Source organism: Chelonoidis abingdonii, chromosome 1 (assembly GCF_003597395.2).
Source record: "Chelonoidis abingdonii isolate Lonesome George chromosome 1, CheloAbing_2.0, whole genome shotgun sequence".
NCBI classification, from domain to species: Eukaryota; Metazoa; Chordata; order Testudines; family Testudinidae; genus Chelonoidis; species Chelonoidis abingdonii.
In genome coordinates, this window is record NC_133769.1 from 108843503 (window position 1) to 108868092 (window position 24590).

Below are 24590 nucleotides of genomic sequence, written 5' to 3' on the forward strand. Positions count from 1 at the left end.
AAGGATAAACCAGTATTGGGATGTTATTTAAAAACATAAGAATGGCCATATAGGGTCAAAACAAAGTTCCATCTAGCCCCATATCCTGTCTTCTGAAAGTAGCCAATGCCAGGTGCCCCAGAGGGAATGAACAGAACAGGTAATCATCAAGTGATCCATCCCCTCTCGCCCATTCCCAGTTTCTGGCAAACAGAGGCTAGAGATACGATCCCTTTCCATCCTGGCTAATAGCCATTGATGGAACTATCCTCAATGAACTTACCTAGTTCTTTTTTGAATCCTGTTATAGTCTTGGCCTTCACAACATCCTCTGGCAAGAAATTCTACAGATTGACTGTGCGTTGTGTGAAAAAGTACTTCCTTTTATTTCTTTTCAGCCTGCTGCCTATTCATTTCATTTGGTGACCTCTAGTTCTTGTGTTATGAGAAGAAGTAAATGTCACTTCCTTATTTACTTTCTCCACATCAATCAGGATTTTATAGAGCTCTATCATATCCCCACCTTAGTCGTCTCTTTTACAAGCTGAAAAGTCCCAGTCTAATTAATCTCTCCTCATATGGAAGCCGTTCCATACCCCTAATCATTTTGTTGCCCTTTTCTGAACCTTTTCCAATTCCAGTATATCTTTTTTGAGATGGGGCAACCACATCTGCACACAGTATTCAAGATGTGGATGTACCATGGATTTATATAGAGGCAATATGATATTTTCTATCATATTATCTATCCCTTTCTTAATTATTCCCAGTATTCTGTTCACTTTTTTGACTCCTGCTGTACATTTGAGTGGATGTTTTAAAAAAAACTGTCCACAATGACTCCAAGATCTTTCTTGAGTGGTAACAGCTAATTTGGACCCCATCATTTTATATGTATAGTTCGGATTATGTTTTCTAATGTGCATTACTTTGCATTTATCAACATTGTATTTCATCTGCCATTTTCTTGCCCAGTCAGCCAGTTTTGTGAGATCCTTTTGTAGCTCTTCGCAGTCTGCTTGGGATTTAACTATCTTAAGTAGTTTTGTATCATCTGCAGATTTTGCCATCTCACTGTTTACCCCTTTTTCCAGATCATTTATGAATATGGTGAACAGGACTGGGCCCAGTACTGACCACTGGCGGACTCTATTATTTACCCCTCCCCATTCTGAAAACTGACCATTCATTCCTACCCTTTGTTTCCTATCTTTTAACCAGTTACTGATCCATGAGAGGACCTTCCCTCTTATCCCATGACAGCTTTCTTTCCTTAAGAGCCTTTGGTGAGGGATCTTGTCAAACGCTTTCTGAAAATCTAAGTACACTATATCCACTGGATCCCCCTTGTCCACATGCCTGTTGACCTCCTCGAAGAATTCTAGTAGATTGGCGAGCCATGATTTCCCTTTACAAAAAGCATGTTGACTCTTCCCCAACAAATTTGTTCTTTACTGTAGTTTCAACCAGTTTGTCCTATACCAAAGTCAGGTTTACCGGCCTGTAATTGCCGGGATCAGCTCTGGAGCCCTTTTTAAAAATTGGTGTCACATTAACTATCATCCAGTCATTTGGTACAGAAGCTGATTTAAATGATAGGTTACAAACTACAGTTAGTAGTTCTGCAATTTCACATTGAGTTCCTTCAGAACTCTTGGGTGAATACCATCAGGTCCTGGTGACTTATTACTTTTTAGTTTATCAATTTGTTCCAAAACTTCCTCTAATGGCACCTCAACAGTTCCTCAGATTTGTCACCTAAAAAGAATGGCTCAGGTTTGGGAATCTACCTCACATCCTCAGCCTTGAAGACCGATGCAAAGAATTAATTTAGCTTCTCCGCAATGGCCTTATCATCCTTGAGTGCTCCTTTAGCATCTCAGACAACCGCTGGTCCCACTGGTGTTTTAGCAGGCTTCCTGCTTCTGATATACTTAAAAACAAATTTGCTATTACTTTTTGAATCTTTGGCTAGCTGTTCTTCAAATTCTTTTTTGGTTTCTATGCTCCTTACTATATTCCTCACTAGCGTTTAACTTCCACTTTTTAAAGGATGCTTTTTTGTCTCTCACCCCTTCTTTTGCTTTGTTTTTTAGCCATGGGGGCATTTTTTTTATTCTTTTATTATGTTTTTTAATTTGGGATATACATTTAAATTGAGCCTCTATTATAGTGTCTTTAAAAAGTTTCTATGCAGCTTGCAGGGATTTCACTTTTGACACTGTACCTTTTCAATTCTGTTTCACTAACGTCCTCGTTTTTGTGTAGTCCCCCTTCCTGAAGTTAAATGTGATGGTATTGGGCTGCTGTGGTGTTTTCCTGCCACAGGGAAAATGCTAATGGCTGTACAAGCTCAACTATGTTTTTGAGTTTGTTCTCATTTATTTTATCGTTTAAATGAAATTTCAGTTCCAACGAATTAATTAAAAACAGTTTGAAGATCAAAAATCACAAATAAAAAGCGTATGTGTTATTTTTATGCATTTATCTCTCCTGTTGCTGTCAAAAGCCCACAGAAACCAAATGAAAACTTAATATATTGATAGAAACAGTCAAACTGACTATACTCCTAGTGATATCAGATGTGGAAAGTAAACATCAGGGAAAAATTGTGATAATTATTTTCCTCTAATCTCTTGCAGTTGTACCAACTGGAGTTGTTACTTGTAAGAATAATACACAGAAATAATACTTTTAGTTTGAAGGGTCCCTTTAAAATTTACAATTTTGACAGAAAACGTTTTACTTGCTATTGTTTCAAGCAGCATCTACAATTATGTAGATGAAATTGACTAGAATTATTTTTCTCTATTTCCAGTTTGTTTACTTTGTGCATAGTCGGTTTCCTTGTGTCCCCTTGTATAATTAGTTTCCTCTTTTGTTAGTAGGGACTTGCAAATAATAACTGGGAAGAAAAACATTTAGTAAATCAATTGGGAAAATGTGATTGCAGAACTCAAGGGTAGGTGTAATACTGTATGAGAAAATACTGTTTAGCCTGGTTTTTGTAGGTGACTGGATTTCAAATTGACTGTGTCCCTTTTACAAAGTCACGGTACAGGCAAGAATGCTAAAAGTTCTCCCACACTGTTCCATGTCAACTCAATTTATGGCTCCTCCTGAACAGAGAGGACTAATCATGTAAAAGGGTATGATGGAAACCCATTTTCACTTGCAACTTAAGCACAGGTCTCCAGAATTGAAAGTAGGCTTTAAGACAATTGATCATTTGCTCCACACTCGTGTTTCCTGGACAAGATGTACATTGAGTAATAAATTGATCACCTTGCCTATACTGCACAGTCAGTTTCCTATAAATGTAGTTCTTTACTAACAATGATGAGAGTGTAGAAATGAATATCCCCTGAAGTGTCAACAGATTAAAAAAATATATAACTAAATAAAATTCTTGTCTCCCCCCTACCTCCTTCTAACTCTGCAGCTGTGGATAAAGTGAAAGAGTCATCGTCTGAGTCTCAGAATAACAATCTGTGGATTATTGTTGGTGTGGCAGTCCCAGTGGCTGTGGTGCTGCTTATCATTATTATTTTATACTGGAAGCTCTGCCGAACAGACAAGTTGGAGTTTCAGCCAGACACCATGAGCAATATTCAGCAGCGACAGAAGGTAAAAGGAGATTGGAAGATGTGTTGGGAATAGTTAAGATAACCTGAGCACTTGTGAATGCAACAGTCTAGAAAATATATGGTGTCGTTAGATGGGAAGGTGAGATGTACCAGGGCAGAGGGTTCCTGCAATCTGGAAAAATAGGTGGAATTGCTATGAATCACACAATAATATAAATCCAAAAAACTCAGTGGTTCCCATTGATTTTCCTTTGCATGTTGTATTATCTAATGCTGTGTCACACCCCTAGGGGAAACCTTTGGGGAAACCTAGATGACAAGGTTGACAGAAACTTGCTTGCATCGTTTAATGCATCTTTTTACCTCTGTTCCTTGTGAGAAAGATGCTGTATTATTCCTTCTAGATGCAAGAAATTCTCTAACTCTGTCTGGACCATCTGTGTCTTATGAATGCCTCATAAGCCAAATTGTTCCATTGCCCAATTGTCCCATTAATTCCTGGAAGTCCAGACTTATTCTTGTCCTCTTAACTTTCTAACTTTACAAGTAATTTAGCTTCCTGAAATGGCAGCTAAAACCTCTTATCCTTCCCACCAATCATGTACAATTTGTCTTATCACAAATAACATAGTATATGCATATAATGAAATCTTATAACCTGGGCTGTGTAATGGGTCTGTTTTCGTTGCTGTGCAGTTCTGTATGGCTTTGTATGTGTATGGATACAGAGATATGTGTGTGCCCTACTGAGTAGAATATATCAGACTTCAGTCATATCAGTTCTGTGCCTGCAGAGCTGTTGCTTTAACTTCTTAGATAGAGAATCTTTGTTTTTTGGAGCTGATATACTGATCTCACTCAATATTGATGCAAGTATGCCGTTGGTTAAAGCTCTGTCTACATTGCAACCAGGGGTTTAATGTGTATCTTTTGTAGATGTACCTGTACTATCTTTAATCTAGCTAGTGAACTAAAAATAACAGTGATGCCCTGGTGGCACAATCTTCAGTGCAGGTTATATAATCCCACCCAGTCCTGCTGGTACATACATGCATTGGTAGGCATGATGAAGCCTGGGCAGCAGTGTCCTCATAGCTATTTTTAGTGAACTACCTAGATTAAAGATGGCATGGGTGCATCTACATGTTCTGAAGATTACACTCCCACTTGCATTGTAGATGTAGCCTGAGTATTCAGCCATAAATTTTGATGTGGTATGTGCAGCGTTTCCTTCCACAAATTCATGCGGGGCAAGGCATTGTCTGGCCTTGCTGTGTTTCCCAGAAGTGGAGGAAGGTTTGGAAATGTAAAAAAACAAACAAAGAAAAGAATCCGCCCCCCTTCCTCCTCCCCCACCAACCTCTCTGCTTTGACTCAGTACTGATTCACAGGGAAGCATGCTGCCTGGTGAATCACAAACCTCGCTTCCCCCAGAAGCCCAAAGTGGTTTTTGGAGTTCTTTCACCCAAGCAAACCATACGTCTACCCCAGTCCTGCACTGGGATCTGCTAGAGCAAACCCTTGCATCTCTGTGCTGCCCCCGGCAAGTGAGCAAGTCTCAGCATGGGCTCTGGGGTCCCTGCTTAGTAGGTCCTGATGCGGGCCTGGGGCTTTAGCTTGTGAGACTGAACAAGATCAGAACTTCCAGTATTACAGCTAAAGTCATGGAGGGGTAGGCCATGGATGGTGATGAATTTGATAGTGTATTTTTTATGCTAAACTGCCTAAAAGTGTATTTTCATAAAAGATACGTTAGTACAAAGACAAAACTAGTGTGGCATCCTCTGTTTTCTTTGTACTTACTGAACAAAAGTGAGAAGGACAGGGCAGTGTCTGAAATACTTGTTAGTGGCTAAACTCTTGCTTTCTCTTGCCGTGGACATTTAGTACATTATAGTTATGTTCAGCATACTGTCACTCATGTTCAGTCAAACAATTTCCTCTGTAAAAGTCTTCTTTGAACATAGTTACTTAAAGAAGGGAAAGGTGAGAGAAGTAGAAAGTGGCTGCACTTCTAAAGGAACAAGAACAAATCAATAGCAGCTCTCACCTATCTTACCATTGTAGATTCAGTTGCAGAATCAAGGACAACGAGAAGTGAAACCTTACATGAACTTTCATTTACCCTGGCTGTGGTAATATTTAATTCAAAGTTTGATTGGAATAATACTTAATCCCGAACAGGAGTTGAAAATTAGTTTGGAATTTGGCATGTAGTGAAGGGTAATACTTTGATAGGGTTGGGTTTGGGTTTTTTTTTGTTTGGAGGAAGTGTTTAAAAATAAACTTAACGGTGATAAATAGTATTATTTATTTGTTAAGAACTGATAACATGCAAAGATCTGTGCTATATAATAAACAAAGGAAGACACATTTCCTTCCTCAAGAGGATTAAAATTGAAGTAGGTAGACAATGATAAGCTATGAAGGCACTTGAGAGACTTAAAGGATGGTTGCTAATTTAGGGTTAAATTAACCCCAATTTTGATGTCTTTGTGCAAGTCATCTCTGCAGTGAGGTGACTTTCACCACTAACATATATGAAAAGTGCTTAACAGCTCATAATTTTTTCCTGAAATTTCAGAGAAAGATGGTGACTGATTACATGAAATCTTGCAATATAATATATTACAATAGCTTCAACGTTTTTTATTTATTTGCAATGAAATGACAACATTCATTTCCGTTTTATCAAAGGGTCTAATAAATCTGTGTCGCAACAGGGGAATCTGTAACCTCAGTGTACTCTTGTATCCTCCAAATCCTCAATTTTCTATTGTCTCACGCAGAGATAAGAGAAGCAGTCTCTTTGACCCACAAACCAGAAACAGCTTAAGCAGTATCTACTTTGTTTTGGAAGTATCTGGACTCTATACTCAGTTTGTCCTTGCCTTTGCTGTTTCCATTGTACTTTCCATTTTAATCACTAGAGAGTCAAAAATCTTGAATTTTTTGTTCAAGTCTTGCTCCAGGTGTCTAGAGAGCCTGCAACATTACTTTTTTAGGGAAGTATCTGTAAGCACACCAGTATCATAGAAACTGAAAAGGACCTGTAAGGTCATCTAGTCCAACCCTCAGGTGCCAGTGGAAAATTATCCCTATAATACATTTTCTCATGCTTTGCTGAGCCTATGAACAATGTTGCAAGTGATCGGTCTTTAACTACTTACAGAGTTCATTCCCAGAAGAGCTTCTCAGTAGCAATTTGCTCCTTTTCCCCCAGTGTTGAGCTATGGACAAAGGAAATGATCCTACCCCTTTGCTGATAGTGAATCTTCTTTGGGTTTTTCTTGGTATTATGTCACAAGATAGTTGTAGCAAGTTAGTATAGGGAATAACCCAGTTTGTTGTTCAGCAAAAACATAGTGTTTATGACTACAAAATTGTGGAAAGTTTACTGAGCACTAAAGGATGCTGAACAGCCAAATCAGCACTCAAACAATGACACCACTTTGCTCGGGCCCTGCTCTTTAAATTTTATATATGTATACAGTCAGTTTTATTGCATTAAATAAAAAGAAGAAATACAAATGGAGTGAAATAATGTAACAAAGGGCTTGGGTCTGAAAATCATCTAAACTTCATATAAAAATGTATTTTTTTCTCCTTCCTTTTCAGTGAGATTGACAGTAGTACCAATGGAAAATGAGGTCCTCCATTTTATCTGTAAATTGAAAGATATAAGTAGTGGTGGCCTGTTTTGTGAGACATGAAATGTGTCTATACGGAGTATTTCGTATCTGCAGGGAGCAAGATCCTTATCAAACTCTCATAGACCTAGTCTACACTTGGAAGTTGTATCTATAACTGTTTCAGGTAGAAGTGTGATTTTATTTTTTATTGTTGATTAAAGCTGTGGTGTGGATGCATTTATAGTAGTGTAAAGGTGACTTAGACTAGTATATGAGAGACACAAGATAGGAAGGAAATATCTTTTATTGAACCAACTTCTGTTGGTGGTAGGGACAAGCTTTTGATCTTCAGAGTTCTTCAGGTCTGGGGAAGGTAACCAGAGCATCTGAGTTAAATACAAGTTGGGAGAGATTGTTAGGTGTAAAGGAGTCTTGCAAGCTGTAGGCAACCATTTAAGATTAAGTGGGCAATGTAGTGTTAGATTCTTAAGCATGAGGGCTTCACACATGCTGTATCAGACTACTTTAAATTAAGTGACCTATTAAGGGTTAGCAAGCCGTGGGGTATGTTACAAATTGTTGTAATGAGCCATAAAACCACTGTCTCTGTTTAGTCCATGTTTTTTGCTGTCTAGCAGAGTTGTAAATTTACGTTCCCAGGCTCATCTGTTGAAGTTTGTGTGCAGGTTTCCTTTGAGGATAAGAACTCTGAGGTCACATATGGTTTGTGATAAGTGTTCACCCAGAGGTGATAAGTGTTTTTATCTATTATAATTTTTCTGTGTGAGCTCATTTGAGAGCGTATCAATTGTCTGGTTTCACCCACATAGTTTTTGTTGTGGCATGTGATGCACTGGATGAGGTACACCATGTTGGGATAGGCATGTGTAAGACTCAATGAATCTTGAAAGGGGAGGGAGAAGGGGTGATTTGAGTATTATAGCCATGGAGCTATGTCTGTAGGTTTTTTTCTGTTATTCTGGAAGGGTCTGGTGCCACTTTGAATTGGTGTGTCCTCGTCTGTGAGGAGCTTGTTTCTGATATCAACCCCTACTGCTTAACAATCAGTCCTAACTTGTATTTATCTCAGATACCCTGGATTACCTTACCCAGACCTGAAGAAGAGCTCTGTGAAGCTTGAAAGCTTGTCCCTTTCACCAACAGAAATTGGTCCAATAAAAGATAGTACTTCACCTACCTTATCTCTCTCATATACTTGGAGACCAAGATGGCTACAACAAAACTGCAAACTTTACCAGTATGGTTATACTCCTTTTTACACATGAATAGCAATATTGCTATGAAGCATTCTTGTACCAGTATAACTGTGTCCACGCTAGGAGGATTGTATCTCTTTATCTATGCTGGTATAGTTAAGTGATAGACGTTTTTAATGTAGGCAAGGTGATTCTTCTTCAGTAGTATTTAGAAGCGCAGAAGGATTAGAATTTTTAATTATGGAAGTTATATTTTTCCAAATACTAGGAGACTTCGTTAACAATGTTTGTATTTTCTAAAAATCTTTAAAAGAAAAAAATGTAATGTGGAGAAATAGATGGTTTTAAATACCATAGTATTCATTAAAATATCCAAGGCGCCGTTCACAGGAAGGAAGGATATAATGTTGAAGCACAGTATATTGTAGACTATGTATTGCATGGTTGAGAAGATGAATTGAGGGTTTTTTTATAGCATGTAATATATGCAGGTGGCATGAAACCCAGTACAGAAAGATTGGGGAGGGTAACATGAATCACTGAAAAGAAGCTTTCAAAAAAAGGTGCTTCGGAATGGATATCTGAGAGTTTCAAGGTTAAAAAAAAATACCTTGAGGCAGAGCTCTGAAGTGATGCTTTTTGAGAGATTCCTCCTTCAGTAAGTATTTGCACAATATGGATTTAGGGTGGCCAGATGTCCCAATATTTGAAGCTTTGTCTTATATAGGAACCTATCTGGTCACCTATATGAATTAGACATTCCAAGGTCAAATTTTTCAAATTATGTGCCTGCAGTAAATTACAGATGATACAATCTTACTTCTAATTACCTATTTTTTAGCACAGCCAAGTTGTTAAACATTTAAATTCTGTTATTTGTGTTTGCAGTTGATTGTACCCGTCAGGACTTTTTGCTCCAAAACCATAAACCTCTCCTACTTGTGCTCAGGGAGACTTGCCATTAACTGATGTATTAGGGGTTGTATTCTCTGTAAACCAATCACAGGAAGATGATGGCATTCTCACGTACACAAAACATGTGAGATATCCCAACTAGTAGAGAACAGTGTTGCATAGACACACTGTGGTCATTCATTACATTTGTATTACATTTAGCACTTTGCCACCCTAGTTGCCATTCTTGTTTCAGATAAAATGTTTCCTGGTCCAGCAGCTATGAGTGATTCCTATGCTATTCACAATGGTTAATCAAAATTAAAAAACAGTACAAACTGTTCTGTGGCCTGTTATGACAAGAATTGTTAGCATCATTCATGTTCTATTTCCTGTGCTAATCATATCCACAAGTACAAGTGATTCCCTTTTTGGTAATTTCAGAGAGGCCATGAATTGACAAAGCATGATTCTGGCTCTTGTCTTTTGAAGTGGTCCTTTTGATAAACAGAAGACTTCCATTTCTTATACTTTCAGCATAGCACCTATTATCATTATTATTGAATTCAAATATTGTATGCATTTATTACTTGTATATGCGTTTTACAGGCAGGTGTTGTCAGATGCTACCGGTGTGGTGCTCTGCTCTGTTCAATGTTGATATCAATCGGCTGCGTGCGTGTGTTCCCTCTGTGTGCTGTCCCAGCTCTGCGCAGATAGCTGACACAGCAGACCCCGAGAGAACTCTGTGACCACAGACTCTAGTAAGGTACGAAGGCACGTCAGCCAGGTTTATTGTCGAAGAGAAACACAGTCTCCAGCTCCCTGGCAAACAAAGTCCAAAGTGCTGCTAAGGTGCAGCTAGCCAATACGTATGTGCTCCCTGGCAATGGACTCAGCTCAGTCAGCAGTGGGACTTTCCACTGTCCCCTAGGCTGGACAAAAACACCGCCCCAGGGATGCATTCTTATATACAGGTACAAACAAGTTACACATCACTCCTGATGTACTGAGGTGCAACCCTTCCATGTAGCAAGGTACAACCCCTCTACACAGTAAGGTGCCGCTTCTCACCTTGTACAAGTTGATTCGAACAAAACAACTCTATCCATCATATTAACCTTTTGGCCCTGTCATTGGGATGGGTCAGCCTGTTCTTTGTTATCTGTGTGGAGCGTACAAGTATGCGAATGTTCTGCTATCTGGTGTCCAGTACCTTTTAGGTATGTCTCTTTTTGCAGCATCAGCCCTTTCCTTGCCAGCTTCTGTGAGCAAGGCCTGCCTCTGGCTCCCAGCTTAACTTTACTTTATGTTAGCAAAGTCTTGACTATTACCTTAGTTCAGGCCTTAGGCCTCAAATCAGGCCTCTGATACCAAGGTTTATATCTCAGGACCTCCTCTTACTGCAGCAGGTAAGTAGAAAAGGACCCTGCTCCTGTCCCAAAGAGCTTTACAATCTAGATAAGCAATGTGAAAACAAACCTGGAGTAGGTGAGGAGGAGTGATAACCTACAAACACAGTGAGATTAAATGGTAAAATGTAATGTGTGTCTTGATAGTTCCAAAACTTTAGTTAATGGTAAATGTTTCCAAATGTCTCTCTTAATACTGTGCTGGGCGGGGGGGTGGGAACTGGTTAATAGGTCACTTGGAAAAAATATAATTTTAAAAATAACTTGGAGAATTGGATCGAGAAATGGTAAACCAAATAAAGTGCAGTTAAATGTACACCTTTGTATGCACAGCCGTTGCTAGAAATAGTTTGCATTACTAGTGCATTCTGAGAGGAGTACAATGAATTCACACTTGACCATGCTATGTTATCCTCGGAATACATACAAGAACTTAATGCTGTAAATCTGAAATAGTGGAATTCTGTGATCATTGTATAACTTTTAGCTGTCAGACCACTGAAATAGCTCTTCAGTGTCTGCTAGTGCTATGTTTATTGGCTTTATTTTCCTCCCCAGATTTAAATTAGTAGATTTCAAAATATCTTTACTGGGAAGTTTTTTTTAAAGTAAATGTTCACTGTTTTATCCTGTTGGTTTTCCAGAATTGTGTGCACTAGCATTTTAGCTACGTCATAATTCAGCAAGACATTTTTACAGGGTTTCCAGTGCTGTTCACAGATTAGCTGCCAGAGCTGAAATATTATTCTTGGGATGAAACTTAGTTCCTTTGTTTCATTAGCAATATGTTTTGGCAACCTCTGTTCATATATTTGTCTCTTCAAAGAACAAGGCAATACTGTTCATGTAAAAATAAATAGAAAAAACAATGTCTCAAATATAATATGTAGAATAATATATCAATAGTAGCTGTACGTGTAGAAGATGCATGATGAGTGCTTTACAAAATGAGTACGTCATTTTTAAAAAATCAGTTTCCTCCATATTGTTTTCCATTCTAACCATCCACAGATGTGTGTCCAAACAGTATTATTGGAAAACAAATTGGTTTCATGCATGTTGTGCCTTTACCTAGGAAAAGAGTATATTGGCAAACACATGGCTTATGTTAAAAGCGTCAAATAGATTTTCAGCCAGTCTCATCTCTCTTGATTGGATGAACATTATTGAATGTCTTGGCCAAGATTTTCAGAAATGGAATCCTCATGCTAGTCTCCTTAAATCCATATGTAGGCACCTGAATAAATGGTCTGATTTTTCAAAAGTATCGGTCACCTAAGAGCTCCCATTGAATTTAGTATCTAAATTCAGACTTCAGAGGCTAACCCGAGGCACCAATTTTTTAAAAATCTTGACTCTCGATTTCAATAGATATTACCTTGTGTTGAACACCTTGTGCTGAACAGCAGCTGCCTTAACAATGGGTTAGCTCATTCTCTTTATTGAAAGTGTGACGGTACTTTTCACTAAATTTTGTAACTGCTTTTTGTTTTGCCATTTAGAAACTTAGTTTTAAAAATTGAGTTTTTTACAATGTAAAATTAAACATCCCCCCAAGGTAACCTAACCTGAGATTTTCAAAGTACTGTTTTTGTGCAGTCTTAGGCATGGGCTGAGAAGGCAATAAAATGAAGCTGGGAGGTTTTATTTCAGTGCCTGGATAGACAGATGTACCAGCAAAAATGTGTTTTCTTCAGAAAGGTGTAATAGTTTGGTCTCTTCCATTCCTACCCCCACAATTTCCCTCCCTAGTGTATGAGGAATAAAATGACTGATTTACCCATGGGATTCTGGTTACCTCTGTTCAGAGACGAACATAGATCATGTAATCAGGTCAGCCTGCTACAGCTTATTGCTTTTTATTACAAAAGAGAAAGATGAAAGTAGTCTGCGTAGCACATGAAAACAACTACAGGAATGCCTCAAAGCCTTTTCCGTCTTGAACTAAACTGGTGTTATTTATTCCACTGCATCTCAGTGTTATGACGATCTTGCTTTGCTGAATATGGATTTGTATTGCAATGTCCTTTTGACACATCACCAAGGATGTGATTTTGGCCAATATCATTTTTAATAAGAATCATGAGTTCAAAAGAATGAAGATCATAGAAATGTAGAGGGGTATTGTTTTTTTTACAAAATTGGAGTCTATGGGCATTGTATCTGTATCCAAAAATATATTAATTTTTTCTGTTTTTAATAAAAATATTGAGCAGCGAGTATGTTTTGAGAACAGCTTAGGTCAAATGGTAGGAGTTGCATGAAGGGCCACCTTCAGTAAATCCAAACTAACTTCAGATTTTATAGATAGATACAGATATATAGTAGGCAGAGCCGGTAGCTCCTGTCGAGCTGTAGTAAAGGTTGCCTGACGTCCTGTTTTCAGTTGCTTATAATTTTGCTAAACTTTTGGCTGAAATTTCCCATGTTGGGTCTCTGTTTCAGGCTGAATCATTTTGGGAAGCTTCGACAAAGGATTCTGCTATTTTAAAAGAATGAGATTAAGGAAACATACATTGTTTTGTACATATTACTAAAACAGTCTTAGAACTGTTTTTCTGAGGAGATCTAGAGCCTGTGCGCTTTGGAGCAAGGGCTCAAAATTTGGCAGGAGGGTGGAATTTATGCCAGGGATATGTCTTTTGTTGAAAAATGTAACCAAGTTATAAACCTTAGAAAAACTGCAGTTTGTACATTAGGCTTTTTAGTAGAGTTTGGGTGTGAAATTTTCAGAAGATTCCATCTGTGCTGAACATGTTCTATCCCAGGGTTGCAGAGGCTGAGCCCACAGCCTTAGCCATTCCAGGGAGATTTGTGGTCAGACACCAGAAGTGAGATCAGGGATCCCATCTCTCCTGTGCTCTCAGTGCTCCCTCTACTGGCACCAAGGCAGCATGGATGAGAAACCTGCTGCCTGGGAATGCAGAAGGATAAAAAGATGGACCTCGGAGGACAGCAGAGGGAGTAGACTTGAACTGGGAACCCCAAGAAGGGGAGACAGGGAGTGACTGGGCAGGAAGGTTGGGACTGAGAGCAGGGAGGAAGACTGAGGTCTGATGAGAAACCAGAGTGGTCAGACATTGAGGAAACAGAGTAGAGTGGTGTGTGGCCAGTAGCCCACATGCCCCTCCAAAACCTGGAGTGGTGACCTGAGTCGCCATTCCTCTACTGTCAGCAAGTGAGTCTGAAACCACTGGCAAAGTGCATGTCTCATTCTCCTCTAGTGGCAGATCAACATGGAAGATAACAGCCTCCATCTCCCTGCATTCCCCTAACTCATTCACTAGACACCTTCCATTCTCTACAACAGAGGAGGCAGAAAACAGCCTCTAGCACCACACAGTTCTGGTTTATCCTTGGAGAACAGTCCATCCTGTGTACTGAATGAGGCAAGGGTCCTGGGGGGAAATAGTATGTGATCATATCATTAAAAATGTTATATGTACAAAGGGTCTGAATTAAATTTTCATGGGCAACCTTAATTCTGACATTTCCTAATCATTGGTAATTTTTAAGTAATTGGCAATTGTTAGTTGAAGCCACTTGAGTGGATAAGATCATCCAGGGTATAAAGGGAGAAGATTTGCTTTTCTCCCCCCTCCCCCCCCCCCCCGGAGGATGGGGATGGAGTAGAATATCTGAGATTTAGGAAGAGGCTGCAAGAGATCTCAGGTGAGAGGGGTTTTGGTGGAGTGAAGGAGGCAGGATGGAGTTGGAGGGGAGAAACTTGAGAGAGCAATTATAAATGTCACACTGAATAAATGTAAAGAGAAAGGGCAGAAGGAAGATGGAGCAGTAGTTATAGGGGCAGGGTGAGTGTTCTGCTCATGGGGGAGCAGACCAGAGAAAGTGAGAGGTTGTGGAGGAAGGATAGGGAGTGGGTCAGAGTAGGGATTTGGGGGAGAGGATAGTTGCAAGGAGTAGATGGGGTCGAGTGAGCAAGTGAATGAGTTGGAGGAAAGGGTGTTGAAGAAGAAGGCGGGAAGGGAAGTGGAGGAGAAAGGGAAAAGAGGAAGGTCTTTTTATATTTGTGTGTCAGACATTGGTCTTTTTTATATATTTTTTAAAGTCAATAAGATTATGTGCAGAAGAGGGGAATGCAATGTGGGGGAGCTAAGTTTCAGGAAAGGTTCAGATAAATGGCTGGGATTGTGGGTGCGGAAGTCAATAAAGGTGGAGAATCAGTGCTCGATCCTCAGATGGTATAAATCAACATAGCTCAGTTGAAGTCAATAGATCTATGATTTATTAATGTCAGGATCTGGCCCATAATGCTGAATGCTGCCCTCTTTCACCTTGCAGGGGAGAAGCGGGGGAGAAAAAGTTGAGGAAGTCCAAAATATCTAGTAAACTTATATGTTTGCTCCTCTTGTGCAAAATGTATCCCAAAAAAGACACCATTAGGCATGTGTCATATATGCCCTTATCAAGGAGTCTTTTCAACTGAAGGGCTTCTATCACCATCTGCTGGATCAAGCAGATAGTGCACACTTCTTTAACATGCTCTTCTAGAACCTTAGTCAAAATATTTTCCAATCTCAAAATGTTCCATGGGCAGACTTGTTTTGGCATTTTATCAGCCTGTTTGTATTTGGAAACTGCATGCCAGGCTTAATGAAAGGGAGCTCGTTTAAACATTTAGAACTAGATGAACCCATCAGCATACCCAGACACACCTTTCCGTTTGTGGGAAACCTGTTTTGGGAACAGAGTGGTGGCTTTGTTTGTTATGCAGCCATCATGTGTGTGTGTTTACTGTGCAAACCAGAATTGTCAAAGGTTTTTCCTACTTTCAGCTTCTAGACTTTTTAATTAAATGTGACCTAAAGAAAAGCAATTTTTAAAAAAATGTGTAAAAAATTAGAATGGCACAGTTTCCGACTATTTCAAGGTCTGGAAAATTAGCAGATGAACTTCTCATTCTCATAATTTGATTAACTGAAAGAGCCAATAACAAATATTATTAAAATGAGAAGTTAACTATTTTGTAAATATTATTTAGACTATTAAGGCCCAATTATGAACTCCTTACTCAGCTAAAACTCCCATTAAATCCAATAAGAGTGTTACCTAAATAATGATGTGAGAGCCATAACTTCTTTACATTAGCAGAACTTGACAAACTGTTTTCCCCGCATCCAAATTGAAGCCCAGTACAGGTAGTTAAAAAGTTTTTAATCTTGTGGTTTCCTGAGGCCCTGTAACTCCTTTCCTGCTTTCCCACAGGGATTGCTGTTGCTTAAAGCACAGAACCAACCCATTAGTAACAGTGATCCGATTGCACCTGCACTTTGGCTTTGTGGTCCTGGTGAGGATTGGTCCTTCAGAGCACCGCTTCCCAGCCAAAACAGTCAGAATCATCTATTGTAATTTAGCAATACCGTGCAGATGGGATAAGGAAGGATAGTCTTGGATCTGATCTGCAGGGCCGGCTCTGGCCATTTCGCCACCCCAAGCACAGCGGCACGCCGCGAGGGCGCTCTGTCGCTCGCCGGTCCCGCGGCTTTGGTGGACCTCCCGCAGGCGTCCCTGCGGAGGGTCCGCTGGTCCCACGGCTGGGCACACCTGCGGGAGGTCCATCGGAGCCGCCAGCCGCCCTCCCGGCAACCAGCAGAGCACCCCCCGCGGCATGCTGTCCCAAGCACGCGCTTGGCCCACTGGGGCCTGGAGCCAGCCCTGCTGATCTGGTATGGCAGTTTCTACAGTCCTCTGTATCTCTATGCCTCAGTCTCATCTGCAAAATGGGAACAATAATCTTTCCATATCTCATTGGTACTGAGGCACATTTGTAAAGTTTGTGCAGTGCTTTGAGACCCTCGGATGGAAACCCCAATAAAAATGACAGATATTATTGTAATTATTAAATCTAAGAAATTAGTTGTCTGTGTGGTAGCAACATAATGCCTTCTCTCCCCGGTGCTTTTGCCTTTGTATCTTAAAATATGTTTGCAGAGAGTGTTTTTCTTTTTATAGCCCTTTCCCACTCACCGTTGGAACCTGTTATCTGGTTACCATCCTAAAGATCATTGGTTACAACTCTGAACAACAGCCTGACATTAAGCTTTTACACTTACTGTCTTTCAAAGTTTTTTGTTTTGTCTTTATTCTTTCATAACAGCTACAAGCCCCCAGTGTGAAGGGGTTTGATTTTGCTAAGCAGCACCTGGGCCAGCACAACAAAGATGATATCCTGATCATTCATGAGCCAGCTCCTCTTCCAGGACCTATTAAGGACACTACCCCTTCTGAAAATGGAGATGTGCCAAGCCCCAAATTAAAGATCACTTCAAAGCCTTCAAAGAATGTTCGACACAGAGGGAGGTTAGTTCAGCTGAAGAGAAGTAGCATTGGATAGATTATGGTTAATTAAATGCAAAATATTATTGTACACTGCAAAGCATTTTCAGTGAAGGATTCTTGGCTTTGGAACTTGCTTTTTCTACTAATTCATCAGAGCTTTTGTCTAGCTACCTTTATAGGCACCACTGCAAGACTACTTTTTATTTTTTATTTTTGGCTTTTAATTGCAGTGTTTTCAGTTAAATGGGATATCTTGGGCAGGGTGTAGGCTGGGCAGACTCAGAGCATTACCTATTATGGGATAACATTAAGTGTATGCTTTTAATGCATTGAAATTTGTAATTGCTTCTGGTTAGTAGGGGAATGGGTGATTAAGAAATCCTATTAGTGATACTGGTTGCAATTATTATATGTAAGTCAGACTCATATTCCCACAAGTCAACAAAAGCTGCAAAACTCAAAGATAACACTCTCTTCTGTGCCCCTCACTGTGTTACCTATCTGCTAAATGTCCAACACTCTCCTCAAACTGATGTCAGACACAAAGGTCCACAGCTAAGCAAGTTGAGAACAACATATCACCCTTCGCTTAGAATTTCCTGACCATCAGCAAGGGCTGAATGACATCATCATTCATCCGCTACTCATTGCACTGCTAGAGCCAGAGAGAATCAGGCCTGTGGGAAGAAAGGGTGTGTAGCTGAGACAGTGAGTTAGAGATATTAGTGCTGTGGCATTTGTGATGACTGAAGCCATCCATCTTCCTCTCTCATAGAGCTATTAATTATCTAGAGTATTGTGATGAGGAAGGTTTCCTACCAGCCCAGTTCTCTCTGTCTTCTGCAGCACACTGAGGAAGGAATGTGGTACTCTGATATTCTCCTGAATATGTGTGTGTCACATAACTAAACTGGACTAGAGCTGCTGTCGGAATTGTTCTCACCAAAGCAGGACACTGGGATATGCTGCAGCTTTGCAGAAGAGACTGGATATTGGTTTGTGGAAGACGGGTGACTTCCTCGCTCATAAATGTGCTGATTGAATGAAAGTCACTGGTGCTTTATGAAACCACCTATATCAAGTATTTGCAGTTTTGGCACCCCTAACTTTTACAGCCTCAGTCTTCACCGTTCTTCCACACCCAACTGCCTGGGCGAATGCTACCCTACTCCCTTACCACATTCAGAACTGAAACGCTGAGAAGAATCAGTGTTGATGCATATGAGTATTTAAAAGCTGAATGTGGCTGAGAATTAGCAGGGCGTGGGATGGATGAAGATGATGGGTAGGAGGTGCATATGGAGGAGCGGGGCTGTGTGAGGACATGGGGCACAGGATGGTGTGAGAACTGTTAAGTGTGTACCTAGGATGATTAGGGTTGGGTGGGGAGGGGCATTGAGGAAGTCTGTGAGGAAAAGGAGTGTGGTACTGCAGGGAGAGTACTGAGTGCTGTAGGAGTGTAACTGGGCATGACACTTGATTGGGCTGAGGGGGCATACAGAAATTTGGACTGTGTGAGATGGAAATGTGGGACAAATGGGCAAGAGCTAAGTGGGGCCTGATGGGAAGAATTGAAGCAGAGAGGAGGAGCCATGGTATGATGAACCACAAGTGGTTCAGCAGAACAGAGCTCTTCTCTGCTGCACTTTCCACCAGTTCTTCCTCCTCTCCCCTTCACATCTCTGCTCGCTCCCACTCCTTCTTCACCATCCCTGTTTGCCACCCAGATGCTCCCCCACACACACACACACAGCCATTTGTCCCTTCCTGTCCCCGACCTTGGTTGCTCATTCCACCTTGGCTCCCTGCAGTGCTACTGCATTGTGACCAGGGGAAACCAAGAGAGATGGTGGGGGAGGCTGTGGAGAGGGAGTGAGGGGTGCGTGTGGAGACTGTTTTGGGTGGAGAGGCTTGCTGGGAAGAATGAGAGGCATACAGATGGTGCCTTGGGGGTCTAGGCAGCACACAGCCTCTGCACTGACTTGTCGGCACTTGAAGGGCTCTTCATCTGCTGCTACCTTGACTTCCTAGTGCATTGCGCTGGCAGCACTGTGGGGGAACCTTTGGTAAATCATTGTTTCTTCACAGAAGCACTTGACTCCTCTGGCTCTGTGCAGCATGGTGTGCCAGAAAGCAGAGGATGGACTTCCCCTTTTTCTTCCCACCTAAGTCTCCCTGCTTAGTGTCAGATCCCTGCACCCCCAACTCACCCCTAAAAATCTCCACACTTCTCCACTCAATCCCTCATGCACCCCAAAGCTTCATTCACTCTTCCTGCCTCCTGACACCCTTCTGCCACACATGGGCTTCTCCAGAGCCCATCCCCCATATTCCCTGCCTCTCCATGGGCTTTGTAAGGAGTAGAGCTAGTGGGTCAGGGACCAAGCAGCTTCTCAGAAAACAGAAGCAGTTGAAGGAACTTGACACTTCTGTCAGTTAATCTTGGCTCAGATCAGTTAGATTATTCTAAATGAGAGAGTTGAGTTCCTGTGTTTCATTTTAAAATTGCAAAAATGGTAAGAGTGTGAAAAGAGAGAGAGTAGCTTGGAGTTTGAGATTTCTCTGGTGTCTGAGGGTTTTAGCGGAACTCAAAAAAAAAAAAAAAAGGAAAACATGGTAAAATTTCAAAAAGAAGCCTTTTTAAATGTTTCCTCTGGAAAAGTTAATAAATATTTTATTTAAAAAATCATTATGCCACATTTGAAATGTGGGCATTTTCCCCCTGCTTTAAGTGCAATCTCCATGTAGGTTTACCTATGGAGTCACTTCATAATATGTTGATGTGCAGCTGTCAGTGAGACGTTTAAAACATTTTCTCCTCGAGGGAGGGAAAGACGGACACATTAAGGAATTACATCTTATGGCTTATTCTTTCAGTTCTTTGGTTATGTGGGAATGTACAGAATAAAACAATCTGGTTCAATATAATGCTGTACAAAACAGTATGGTGAATATTCATATTTGTTGTTTGTATTTACTGGAGCACTGAGTCATGGATTAGAATCCTATTGTACTAGGTACAGTACAAACACAATAAAAAGATGGTTTGGGTCCCACAGAGTTTACAGTCGATGCATAAAACAAGAGATAGTAAATGGATACAGACAGATGGAAAGGTAGAAGAGAACAGTAAAACAGTATTGATCAACATGATAGGCCCATGGTCTCAGCACACCAATAGCCTGACTGTTGTCGAGTGTTTTTTTGTAGGCGTCATGGCAGAAGAGAGTTTTGAAGGAGGATAATAAGGTAGTTTTGTTGATGTTTATGGGGAGCTCCTATAAGTGTTTGAGGCAACATGGGAGAAAGCACAAAGGTGCTTGTTTGAAAATTTAACTAGTTGGCAGAGAAGGCTTACATCTTGGACTGGAGAGAGTTAACTCAATAGCTAGAGCGGGGTAGACTGTTCTGGTTCAGTGATTGTCTTAGTACATACCTTTCACCTAGAGATGGGTAGTAGATTAAACAAGTAGCAAATGAAAGAGACTTATGATATATAAACTATTGATTATAAAGATGATTATTTGTTCAAGAAGCACCTAGAGGCCCCAACTGAAATCGAGGTCCTTTTGTGCTATACATGATATAAATGCATAATAAGGGACAGTCCCTGCCCTGAACATCTTACAACAGCACCCAGCAAAATGGAGCCCCAATCCCTAATAAGGCATTTGTATGCTACCATAAAATACATATTTACTAAAAATCTAAATAGAAAAGAGGAAGGGTGGGAGGTAGAACAGAGGCACAGAGTGAGGAAAATGAGGAAATTAGTTAAACAGAAATTAAATGGCGCTGTCATAAGAGTGAAATGCCTACAAGCTGCATGGAAAGTTTTAAAAACACACATAATAGAGGCTCAAACTAAATGTACACCCCCAAATAAAAAATACAACAAGAGGACCAAAAACATGCCCCTCTGGCTAAACAAGAGAGTAGAACAGGTAGTTAGAGACAAAAAGACATTGTTTAAAAATTGGAAATCAAATCCTACTGAGGAAAATAGTAAGGAGCATAAACTCTGGCAAGTCTAGTATAAAAGTATAAGTAGGCAAGCCAAGAAAGAATTTGAAGAGTAATAACAGAAGACATGAAAACTGCCAGCAAAAAACATTTTTAAGTACACCAGAAGCAGGAAGCCTGCCAAAAAATCCAGTGGAGCTACTGGACCATCAAAGTGCTAACGGAGTACTCAAGACCAGGCCATTGTGGGGAAGCTAAATGAATTCTTTTCATCAGCCTTCGCTGCAGAGGATATGGGGAAGATTCCCACACCTGAGCCATTCTGTTTAGGTGTCAGATCTAAGGAACTGTCCCAGATGGAGGTGTCAGAAGAGGTGGTTTTGGAACAAATTGATAGATTAAATAGTAGTAAGTCACCCATACCAGATGGTATTCACTCAAGAGTTCTGAAGGAACTCAAATATAAAATTGTAGAATTACTAACTGTGGTATGTAACTGATGGTATGTAACTCATGGTTCAAATCATCCCTTGTACCAGATGCTTGGAGGATAGTTAATGTAATGCTCATTTTTTTTTAAAAGGGTCAGGAGCGATTATGGAAATTACGGCCAGTAAACCTAATTTCAATATCAGACAAATTCATTGAAACTATAGGAAAGATCAGAATTATTAGACGTATAGATGAATACAATATGTTAGGGAAGAGTCAACATGGCTTTTGCAAAGGGAAATCATGCCTCACCAATCTATTAGAATTATTTTAAAGAATCAACAAATGTGAACAAGGGTGATCCAGTTAATATGGTGTACTTGGACATTCAGAATGTATTTAACAAAGTCCCTTATCAAAGGCTCTTAAGGAAACTAAATAGTCATGGAATAAGAGGGACGGTCCTTTCATGGATCAGTAACTAGTTAAAAGATGGGAAACAAAGGTGGAATAAATAGTCAGTATTCATAGTGGAGAGCAGCAAATATCAGGGTCCCCCAAGGATCTGTACAGGGATCAGTGCTGTTCAACGTATACATAAAGGATCTTGGAAAAAAGGAGAAACAGTGAGGTGGCAAAGTTTGCATACAATATGAAATTACTCAAGATAAGTAAGTCCAAAGCAGACTGCAAAGTGTTGCAAAGGGATCTCACAAAACTGGATGACTGGGCAACAAAATGGCTGATGAAATTCAGTGTTGATAAATGCAAAGTAATGCACATTGAAAAACATAATCCCAACTATATGGGCAAAGTGATGGGGTCTAAATTAGCTGTTACCACTCAAGAAAGAGATCTTGGAGTCACCAGCGATAGTTCTCTGGTGCAATGACCTTCAAAAAAGCTAACAGAATGTAAGGAACCATTAGGAAAAGGATAGATCAGGGATTGGCAACCTGTGGCACGCGGCCCATCAGGGAAATCCGCTGGCAGGCTGGAACAGTTTGTTTACCTGCAGTGTCCACAGCTCCAGCCTATCGCAGCTCCCATTGGCCATGGTTCACCCTTTCAGGCCAATGGGGGCTGCAGGAAGCGGTGGCCAGCACATCCCTCAGCCCATGCCACTTCCTGCAGCCCCCATTGGCCTGGAACAGCAAACTGCTAATTCCTAGATATATAATAAGACAGAAAAATATCATAATGCCACCCTATAAATTCATCCTTGAATACTGCATACAGTTCTAGTCATCCCATCTCAAAAAAGATTTATTAGAATTGGGAAAAGTACAGAGAAGGGCAGCAAAAATGATTAAGGGTATGGAACAGCTTCCATACGAGGAGAGATGAAAGAGTGAGACTGTTCATCTTTGAAAAGAGACAAGGGATATGATAGATGTCTATAAAATCATAAATGGTGTGTAGAAAGCAAATAAGGAAGTGTTATTTACCCTTTCACATACTACAAGAACCATGAGTCTCCCAATGAATTAATAGGCAGCAGATTTAAAACAAATGTAAGGAAGTACTTCTTCACACAACACACAATCAACCTGTGGAATTTGTTGCCAGGGGATGTTTTGAAGGCCAAAAGTATAACTGGGTTCAAAAAAGAATTAGATAAATCCTTAACCAAGATGGTCAGGGTTGCAACGCTATGCTCTGGGCATACCTAAGCCTCTGCCTGCCCTAAGCTGGGAATGGACAACAGGGGATGGATCACTCGATAAATACGCTGTTATGTTCATTCCCTCCCTAGCATCTGGCCCCAGCCACTATTGGAAGACAGGATCCTGGGCTAAATGAACCATTGGTGTTGACTCAGCAAGGGCATTCTTATGTTCTGACAAAGAGGTGCTCAAACAGAAAGAGATCAGCTTTCATTTTCCTGTTTGTGGGGCTCTTCTGTCTGTAAAAAAGATTATGTAGTGAGGAACATTTGTACCTAATATAGTGATTCTCTTTTTTTCCAGGAGTATTTTGTATTGGGATTTGAATAACCAATATACAACTTTTGCAGGAAGAGAATTTGTATGGAGTTCTTTAGATAGACTGGCAGTATGCATAGGGTGAGAGGGAAGTTGTGTTAGGAGCACTAACAAGTGCACGTGGTGGGTTGAACTTCTGAAGAACTCACCTACCTGAGCAGCACTTATTTTAGTGTGTTCTCTCTAGGGAACGCTGACATTTTAGGCCTGATCTACACTGGGGGGAGGGGGTGGGAATCGATCTAAGATACGCAACTTCAGCTACGAAAATAGCATAGCTGAAGTCGACGTATCTTAGATCGACTTAGATTGACTTACTTAGCGTCCTTGCGGCGCGGGATCGATGGCTGCCGCTCCCCCATCAACTCCACTTCCGCCTCTCGCCCTGGTGGAGGTCCAGAGTCGACGGGGAGTGCATTTGGGGATCGACGTATCACGTCTAGACGAGACGCGATACGTCGATCCCCGATAGATCGATCACTACCTTAGTTGAAGACTTTAGTACCTGGGTCAAATATCTGCTAGCAGTAACAAATCTGTCACTTAGCAAGGTTGGTGGACCACTCCATGAAACCATTGCATCAGTGCACTGACAGACTATGAATGTTTGCAAGATTATATGTCCAATATGCATACTATCGCGTCAGCTAATCATCTGCTGAAGTACTGAGTTTAGAATCAGTTGCATGTAGCGTATTCTGGCCTGTTATTATTTTGTATTCTGTTTTTTGAATAGCTTTCAGCTGAAATATACATGCAATTCAGAGGCTGGTGGGGGGAAAACACAAGGTTGCCTTTAATTGTTCTGTATATACCTACAATGAGCTAATTAAATTGAGTGATAAAAGAAATTATAGATTATTAGTATTCCTGCAGCTCCTGAATGCCCAAATAGATGGAGGACCCATTGTACTAGATGCTTAGTAAATGTGTGGATGACACAATCCCTGCCCCAGTTAATTTATAATATAAATCTAAGACAGACAAGTAAACAGAGGTGCTGAGGAGGAAGGATGGAATAACAATAATGCTAAGCTGGGGGGTATTGCTAACACAGAGAAGGACCGGGATACTATACAGGAAGATCTGGACCACCTTGTAAACTGGAGTAATAGTAATAGGATGAAATATAATAGTGAAAAGTGCAAGGTCATGCACTTAGGGATTAATAATAAGAATTTTAGATATA

General features: G+C 40.5%; 1 protein-coding gene across 2 annotated transcripts in view; it reads left to right on the top strand.

The window, feature by feature from the left end:
* The window catches only part of KIAA1549 (KIAA1549 ortholog), a 213815-nt gene that overhangs the window by 159573 nt on the left and 29652 nt on the right, over positions 1 to 24590 (top strand). For both annotated transcript variants that reach the window (XM_032781967.2, XM_075068954.1), the window contains exons 10-11: positions 3422 to 3606; positions 16840 to 17042. In XM_032781967.2, coding sequence (XP_032637858.1) covers positions 3422 to 3606; positions 16840 to 17042 — 388 coding nt within the window. The remainder of the gene's footprint in view (positions 1 to 3421; positions 3607 to 16839; positions 17043 to 24590) is intronic.